Source organism: Herpailurus yagouaroundi, unplaced genomic scaffold, assembly GCF_014898765.1.
Source record: "Herpailurus yagouaroundi ecotype Mexico unplaced genomic scaffold, PumYag 214, whole genome shotgun sequence".
NCBI lineage: Eukaryota > Metazoa > Chordata > Mammalia > Carnivora > Felidae > Herpailurus > Herpailurus yagouaroundi.
Genome location: NW_024412445.1, coordinates 4,132,985 through 4,142,479, shown reverse-complemented (window position 1 = coordinate 4,142,479; position 9,495 = coordinate 4,132,985). Strand labels below are relative to the sequence as shown.

The 9,495-nt window shown below is 49.6% G+C and overlaps 1 protein-coding gene across 1 annotated transcript in view; it reads right to left on the bottom strand.

Moving 5' to 3' along the window:
• The window catches only part of VWC2 (von Willebrand factor C domain containing 2), a gene marked incomplete at its 5' end in the record, with an annotated part of 123,339 nt that overhangs the window by 94,151 nt on the left and 19,693 nt on the right, over nt 1–9,495 (bottom strand). Inside the window, one exon of the mRNA XM_040455084.1 lies at nt 5,881–6,010. Within this exon, the coding sequence (XP_040311018.1) occupies nt 5,881–6,010 (130 nt within the window). The remainder of the gene's footprint in view (nt 1–5,880; nt 6,011–9,495) is intronic.

Genomic DNA, 9,495 nt, shown 5'->3' with positions numbered 1-9,495 from the left:
TTTCAACGCTTTATTTATTTTTGGGACAGAGAGAGACAGAGCATGAATGGGGGAGGAGCAGAGAGAGAGGGTTAACGTTTATTTTTGAGAGACCCAGAGAGAGACAGAACACAAGTCAGAGAGGGGCAGAGAGAGAAGGAGACACAGAATCTGAAGCAGGCTCCCAGCTCTGACCTTTCAGCACAGAGCCTGACGCGGGGCTCGAACTCATGAACCGCAGAGCCAAAGTCAGATGCTTAACCAACTGAGCCACCCAGGCGCCCCTAAAAAAATATTTTTAACCATGGCAATCTTGCCATATTGTGTTAGATTTACTTCTAGGTATTTAATATTCATGATGTTACTTGAAAGACTACCTTTTAATTCATTTCTATTTGCTGCTGGTATATAGAAATACCACTGATTTTTACATATTTATTTTGTACAACAACTCCGTATCAAGTATTAATTCCGATACTTGTAGTTTCCTTTATATTTTTTATGGACAAAATCATTTATCTTTAAATAGTGAAACACTTTAAAAGTATTTCCATGAGATTGGTGTTATTTTTTTGGTAAAGATTTTGGAAAGATTCAATGGTGAGGCCAAATGATAGTAAGTTTTTCCTTGTGAGAAGGATCTTGGTATGAGTATCTCTCTCTCTCTCTCTCTCTCTCTCTCACACACACACACACACACACACACACACCATTCAGTTCTGTCCAACTCACTACATGCGGTTTAATCAAGATCTTTTCCTACTCTCTGAAATACATGGGAGAAAAAAAAAAAAAAACTAATTCTTAGTGCTTCTCACAACATTTTCACAAAAGTGCCTCCAATCATTTAAAGTCTCAGTATTTTTCTTAAAAATTTTATAAAAGTTTTCATTTCCTTCCCCCCCAAAAGCCATATTTATTTTCTCACGGAAATACGGTTGCAAAACACTAGTCAACCCTGGAACAGTGCAGGGGTTTAGGGCACTGACCCCTGTGCAGTCACAAATCTCTGTATGACTTTTGACTCCCCCCCAAAACTTCACCACTCACAGCCTACGAGTTGACCAGAAGTCTTACTGATAGATCACACAAGGAGTTGATTAACACATATTTTGTATGCTGTATGTATTGAATGTCATACTCCTGAAGTTAGCTGGAGAAGAGAAAATGTTAAGAAAATCACGAGGAAGCAAAAACACATTTATAGAACTGTCCTATGTTTACTGGGAAAACATCTGTATGCAAGTGGACCCACAGTTTAAACCTGTGTCAGTCAAGGATCAACTGTATTGTCAGAAGCACAGATACTCCAGCGAGATATACCACCTTTGTACTCAGGGCCTTATGCTCTTGGAAGTGCGTTGTACTACCTCGGATATGTTCTTCCCCTTCAGACCATCAGAGCTGATCCTAACAAGGCCCAGAGTCAAGGTCATGCCCCACTTGCATGCATGTAGGGGAGCACACAGGTGCAGAACAGAGTCTCCCGATCTCCAATGTGGCAAGTGTCTGAGACAAAGGGGCTTTACTGGAACGAGTGCTGTGAACCTCATCTGTGAAGTGCGCCTGTTACCAGAGCACACCTGACATCTTGAAAGTCCGTATAAATAATATTCACTGTTTGTATCACTGCGAAAAGGGGGGAGAAAAAAACGCAGTGCCACCCAAACCATTTTATCAAAAGAAAATCCTTGGAAGATTGATCTACACAAGTCACCAAAGTGAATACATTAAGTGCACTTGATTTGTGATCATTTATTTATACCCCATGCATTCCAGGTTTCAAACTTTTGCTCCCTTGACGCAAGTGACTTTGACAGCTTGCAACTCAACTGTAATTCTCCTTCTGTCGGGAGAAGGAGGTATTTAAGGCGATAGGTCAAAACATTAGAGTATGCAGAGTAAAGGCCTGTTTACGGAGATCAAGACTTAAAACCTTCCTTATTCCATCCAAGCTATGTCTATCCAAGCATTGAATTTTGTATAAGGCGCTGGTTTTTTAATGTATTTTTTAATGTTTATTTTTGCGGGGGAGGGGCAAGCGGGGGAAGGGCAGAAAAGGGAAGAGAGGATCCTAAGTAGGCTCTGAGCTGTCAGCGCAGAGCCTGATGCGGGGCTCGTACTCACAAACCATCAGATCATGACCTGAGTCGAAGTCAGATGCTCAACCGACTGAGCCACCTGGGAGCCCCACGCATTGTTTTTGATGTCCTAGAATCTGGGATTCCACGTGTAATTTTTTCTTACAAAACCATTGTTTTATGTGTGTGCGTGGCAGGGATGAACTCTAAATTATTCACTAATCTCGGTCATTGATTACAGAGAACTCATGCTCACTAGAAACTCTTCAATTCTCAAGTCAAGTTTTTGCTAGGAATGTCAAACGCCATTTAATCTGTGAAGGTCAGAATACCCTATGGCCATTGGCGGCTGAAAAACCACATTCTATCTGGAGAATATGGTGTAGCAAACCTTCCTAGCGTTTATATGATCAGGCACATTTAAATTTCTTCCTACTTGTACGCCTGAAAATAAAAAAGCTGTTGATGTTCTGACATAATTGGATCAAAACCTTTTAATACAAATCCTTCTAGAATCTGTAATCCTTCTTGAATCCGGTTTTAAAAAGCGTATTTCTGCTCCTTCTAAGACTCTCGAATATACCATCCCCAAATCCTGCTTTATTCCATTCCATGCTGTCTCTCAAAGTAAGAATCCTTCAAATTTTAACATACGCACACCAATAAGGAATTGGTTCAAGAACACACTGTGACTGCCACAGGGGCGGGGTGGGGAGTTGGGAGGGATAGGTGAAGGGGTTCCAGAGGTACAAACTTCCAGTTATAAAATCCATGTCAAAGGGGCACCTGGGGGGCTCAGTCAGTTAAGCATCCGACTTTGGCTCAGGTCATGATCTCACGGTTTGTGGGTTCGAGCCCCGCGTCGGGGTCTGTGCTGACAGCTGGGAGACTGGAGCCTGCTTCAGATTCTGGGTCTCCCTCTCTCTCTCTGCCCCTCCCCTGCTCATGCTCTGTCTCTCTCGGTCTCAAAAACAAAACAAACATTAAAAAAAATTAAAATCCATGTCATGGAGATGAAAAAAAAGAGAATTTCTTTTGTTTAATGCGTATTTATTATTTTGGGAGAGAGAGAGAGAGACAGATGCAAGCAGGGGAAGAGCAGAGAAAGAGAGACACACAGAATCTGAAACAGGCTCCAGGCTCTGAGTTGTCAGCACAGAGCCCAAGGCTGGGGCTCGAACCCACGGACTGCAAGATCACGACCTGAGGCGAAGTTGGACGCTTAACCGACTGAGCCCCCCAGGCGCCCCCTGAAAAAAGATAATTTCTAAAGATAGTTCTCTGACTCTATACCTAACCGGGATAAATCCTAAGAGTAAGAAGAACTGCAAAGAAAGATCTTGGACTTTACTCAGTAGGCTTCATGCTGGTGATGGCATAAATAGAAGGTCTCCAGCGTACATTATGGGAAAGAACAAAGTAGGAGATGTATGGAAGGCATGGGGTTACAGACAGACATGGGGAAAAGCAGGGATAAAGACAGAGGTCAAAAGAGATACAGCAAAATGGCAAAACGTTAGCCATAGGTAAATATCGTGAAAGGTATACACCTGTTCGTTGTGCCATTATAAATAGTTTTAAACCTTTATACAGTTTCATGGATTGGATGGAGTGTCTGGGTGGCTCAGTGGGTGAATTCAGCATCCGACTCTTGATTTCAGCTCAGATCATGATCTCACAGTTCGTGGGATCAAGCCCCAAGTCGGGCTCTGTGCTGACAGCGCGGAGCCTGCTTGGGATTCTCTCTCTCTCTCTCTCTCTCTCTCTCTGCCCCTTACTCGCTCATGTGCCCATGTGTACTCTCTTTCCCTGTCAAAATAAACATTTTTTAATGTGTTTATTTTTGAGAGACAGAGAGAGAGAGAGAGAGAGAGAGAGAGCACGTGAGCAGGGGAGGAGTGAAGAGAGAGGGAGACAGAGGATCCAAAGCAGGCTCTGTGCTGATGGCAGTGAGCCTGACACAGGGCTCAAATTCATGAACTGAGAGATCATGACCTGAGCTGAAGTCGGATGCCTAACTGACTGACCCACCCAGGCGCCTTTAAATAAACTTTTTTTTTTTTTAAGTTTCAGGGATTGAAAATTCCTCAGAGATTGAAATCCCATCTTCTCATCTTTCAGAAACATCCCAACATTCCCTATCAAACTCCAAAACTTTGTTTCTGATCGTGCGTGGCAAGAGAAATAACAGTATCTTAGATACTTAAGATACCAGATCTGTGGGCAACCCATATTTAAATCAATCACTAAACAGCACTGACTCAACAAGAGGTTACTTGTGCAGTACACAGCCCTGCACCCAGCCCCTGAGCTGGTGCCGCAGCCTAGAGATGAGCCACCCTCATCTCCGACGGACCCCAGGCACCGACCCACGCCTCTGCAGGTTTCCTTCACTCCACACCCCAGCAAGGGCCGCCAGCCTCTCTAGCAGCCTCTCCTTCCCCACCCCGACTCCATTCCAGCCGGTTCTAACAGACCCTAGCAGAGAAAGCCACACTGATGCCCTTCCCACCCCGCAGCTGTCCGTGTGACCTGATTTTGCAAAAAGAGCTTAGTCTGTGCTCAAACGCCCCCCCTCCCGCTCGATCGCATGGAATCTCGTGGCATCATGTCCTGTGGTTTTCGTTCTTCACGATTAATACACGCAGAACCGCGACCCCATGGAAAGCGCGCTCTGCAAGAGCTCTAACGCTGTCCGCTTACGTTCAAAAGGCCGTGCAAACCACGCCTCCACAGGGTGGCCCTTTCCACCCCAAACACAGCGAGCTTGGTCTTCCTGGACTATCCTTCTTCCCCAGAAACTCGACTCCCTCTCCTGCACGTGTATCATGGTGGTGAAGTCCGGTACCTGCGTCTACCTCGCGAAGGGCATCGCGGCGCCCCACCACCCAGGCGGTTTTGACTGGCACAACTGCAGAACCTGAGCATCGTCTCAAACACCAGCAACAGCCCCGTGTAACCACCGGCCACCTGCAAAGCCCGCATCGCACAGCTTCCATCTCGGGCCTACAACCCCAGAGCGACGCCCCTCCCCTGAAACGCTCAGGCCACGCCCCGGGGCCCTGCAGACATCACTGGAGTCCTCTCGCAGGGGCGGGACTCGAACTCACGAAGATGTGGTCATGAAGCCAGAGTCCGCTCACTTCCAGCTCAACGGCTTTACCACGCTGTCCTCTTGAGCCATCTCTCTTCGGCCCACTCCCCCTGGGAACACCCTCCTGTCACATCCCCCCTTCCAGTGCGGCGCCCAGAACGGCGCTCAGTACTTCGGGTACAAAGTACTTCTCGTTATTCAGGATGAGGAAACGCTGTCCCTTCATAAATTATGATCAAGGACATCCTGCCGTTTCTTCTCCGTAAACCAGATGAGGCTTTTGATCTACCACGGGCTCTCACCGGAGAGGGGGTTTCTCTTCCTGCCTGATTTACTTATGAAAAATATTCAATTATGCTCTCGGTTTAATTCACTTAGTAATGAAAAGCAAATGAGCCCGGCCGGCCTGTTTGATTTGTCTTGGAAGGAGAGAAACTGCTTTGCAAGAACAAACAAAGTTAAATTAAAATGAACGACTCTCCTCACTCTGGAAATCGAAATTCTCCACAAAGCACTTCTCGATGACCTAGAACACGGGGCCGACCCCAACTAGAGACAGCACGCCTCCTGACTGTCCCCTGGGGCCAGCGGTCACGTGCTGGGCCCGCGAGGGTGCGTGGACACACATCCCAACTCACTCATGCACGCAGCTTTGTGTTTCACGGACCACGAAGCAGGCGGTAAACACGTGCAGGACGCGGCCCCGTCGACGGGCGTCTCGCTTACCATTTTTGCAGATGGGGCAGCACTGGTCAGGCTCGTACACGGGGTCCACACACTCCGTCTGTGGACACGCGGACACTGTGCACAGCACCTCTCCGTTGGCTTCGCAGCGGCACCGCTCACACGGAGACACCTGGAACACAAGCCCACGGTCGGGTCAGACCTCCTGTCCTCCTTACCATACGGACTCGTGTCTTCCTTCCTCCCAGACTTCCTTGGAAAACCCCCCACCCCACCATGGTTTAAGAATGTAAAAAATTATCCAGAGGCGCCTACGAGACTCAGTCGGTTAAGCGTCCGACTCTTGGTTTCGGCTCAGGTCGGGATCTCGAGGTTGGTGAGTTCAAGCCCTGAGCTGGGCTCTGCGATGACAGTGTGGAGCCTGCTTGGGATTCTCTCTCCCTCCCCCTCTCTCTCTCCCTCTCTTTGTTGCTGGCTCTCTGCTCCTCTCCCACTTGGATGCTTTGTCTCTCTCAAAACAAATAAATTTTTTTTTAAGTTAAAAAAAGTATGCAGCCCAGTGCTTTGCAAAGTGGGAACAAAACCAGAGTGCCAGAGCAGAGACCGGCTTCTTTCGGGGGCACCTGGCCTGTCCCTCTCAACCCTGTGCGGAGAGGCCGTGACTTAGTGACCCACACCTTGTGCCTTTTTACCAGCTTTCTTCTGAAGACAGGTCTTTCTTTCCACGTTGAACGGACGATTCACCTTATCGAATGCTTGCCTCATCGTCATGCAAGTGAGCCGCGGTCCCCCACCCCTGCCACGTGCCACCCGGCTAGCCTGGGACACTCCCATGTTTGCACGGAGTAGACAGGAAGGGGAAGGGGCAAAAGAGGAGGGACCTGGCCCAGCCCAGAGCTGTGTGGATATGACCTCACTTGACCCCCACGGCAGCACTAGGTGCCCGCTCCTGCACCACGGCCCTGCGTGCTGATCAGGAGGCTGAGGCTCAGGTGACAGGCGGTTGGCCAAGGACGGACCTTGTGTCAGAGTCCAGGTGGTCCCCCCTCCCTTCCCCTGCCCCGGGGCTCTCCATCCATCACCCAGGGCAGCTGCGGCCCTCTCTGTGCTGGGCTGGCGCTTGCCTCGCTGTACTTGTGGCCACTGGCCCAAATTCCTCCTTCTGGATCATTCCAATCAAGCACAATAGCATTCCTGGAAAGGCTGAACACCCCCAGCTCCCCATCCCGCCATAGCCACAGCCCACACCGTGATGGATTTTTTTCCTGGAAATCCCCGACACGGGGATCTGTCACCTGGGTTGACCCAGGACAAAGCAGAAACAGCAGATGCAGACTCAGCAGTGGGATGCAGAAGCAGACGCGATGTGGAAACTTGCCTTAAAGGATCGTGGAGTGGGAAGGTGACACACGGAGCGTCCCGGGGCGGGGGCCCCAGGTGACCGACCGTGCTGCACCCACCACCCAGCCGGCGCACGTGATGTGGACAATGCCAACGACGCTCAAGGATGCGCCTCTGTCTATCCAATGCCAGAAATAAAAGCTCAAATCTCCACCCAATGGCCTGGTTGGTGCACAAAGCAAACACTCAGTTCGTATTTAAGGTTTTTTTTAATCTTTATTTATCTATTTAAAGAAAGCACAAGCGTGCATGAACGGGGGCAGGGCAGGGAGAGAGGGAGAGAGAGAGGATCCCAAGCAGGCTCTGTGCTGTCAGCGCACAGCCCGACGCAGGGCTCAATCTCATGAACTGTGAGGTCGTGACCTGAGCCGAAGTCAAGAGTAGGACGTTCAACCGACTGAGCCACCCAGGTGCCCCTGTATTTCAATTTAAAGGCTTTTCTCATGCACTAGACAGACCACAGCCAGCCTGGCTGGAAATCATGGGACATCTGTGTGAGCAGGAGTGTAAGTATGCGTATGTGTGAGTGTGTGTGAGTGTATGAGTGAGTGTGGGTGTGGGTATGTGTGTATGTGAGTGTATGTGTGTGTGTACGAGTGAGTGTGCAGGTGTGGAGGTGTGTGTGACTGTATGAGTGAGTGTGGGTGTATGGGCGTGAGTGTGTGTGTATACGAGGGAGTGTGGGTGTGGGTGTGGGTGAGAGTGTGTGTATGTATGAGTGTATGAGTGTGTGTACGAGTGAGTGTGTGTATATGAGTGAGTGTGTACGAGTAAGTGTGTGTGTGTGTATGAGTGTGGGGGGTGTGGAGGTGTATGTGAGTGTATGAGTGAGTGTGGGTGTAAGAGTGCATGTGTATATGAGTGAGTGAGTGTGGGGGTGGGTGAGAGTGTATGAGTATGTGTGAACGTATGAGTGTGTGTACGAATGAGTGTGTGTGTACGAGTGAATGTGGGGTGTGTGCGTACGAGTGTGTGTGTACGAGTGAGTATGTATGTGGGGGAGTGTGTGTACAACTGTGTGTGTGTGCGAGTGTGGGGGGTGTGTGTACGGGTATGTGTGTGTATGAGTGAGTGTGTGTGTACAAGTGAGTGTGTATGTGGGGTGCGTGTGTATGAATGAGTGTGTGTGTGTGTGTACGAGTGTGTGTGTACGAGTGTGGGGTGTGTGTGTGTGTGTGTGTATGAGCGAGTGGGGGGGTGTAGGTGAGAGTGTGTGTATGTGTGAATGTATGAGTGTGTGTATGAGTGAGTGTACAAGTGAGTGTATATGTGGGGTGTGTGTGTACAAGTGTGTATGTGGAGGTGTGTGTACCAGTGAGTGTGTGTGTTTATAAGTGTGTGTGTATGAGTGAGTGTCGGGGGTGTGGAGGTGTGTGTGAGTGTATGAGTGAGTGTGGGTGTGAGAGTGTGTGTATATGAGTGAGTGAGTGTGAGGGTGGGTGAGTGTGTGTATGAGTGTGTGTACGAATGAGTGTGTGTGCACGAGTGAGTGTGGGGTGTATGTGTGTACGAGTGAGTGTGTGGGGGATGAAACCTCAGAGCCGCCAGGACACAATCTGACCTGGGCTGCACGACAGCCCTGGAAGCCACAACCAGTCTGGCAACAACATAAGGGCACGTTTTCCAGGAGGCTGTTGGCACCACAAGGCCCTCTTGTACGAGGACGGACTTTGCTCTTTGCTATGGCTGCTGTCCTCGTGACTTTCTGTCTCCCACTAATTCCCCTTTCAGCCGGTAGCATCCTCCCATCAAGGGTAGATTTACTCAGCCAGCGGGATGAGAGAAGGGTCTGGCGTTTTAAAAGCAGAGACCTTGAGTTGCAAGAGACAGGTTCATCGCCTGTCGGAGCCGTCAGCAGGAGGGCTGGGACGAAAGCCATAAGAAAGCAAACAGGGTGGAGTAGACAGTGGGGAGCCAGGCTCACTGCCCCCAGAAGCGGCCAGGAAGGTCCCATCTTAAGGGCAGGATAGTCCGAGAGGAACAAGAGGGTCAGGAATCACGGGAGCCTGTCCTCAAGAGACGGGCCCGACCTGGGCCCCACGGCCACCCAGGCTGCGCTGCGGGGATGCAGGACACAACCCATTTGGTTCGGGAATTTGAAAGAAGGGGAGATCAAGCCTCCCGTCTGTCCCCAAGGAGAGCTCCGTGAAAGACCACCGACGTGCAAATGAGGGTCACAGAGGCTGCAGGACCGGAGCCGGCCTTCCCGCACAAGGGAGCACACCCCGGGCGAGGCAGGTCTGGAAGTGAAGTATT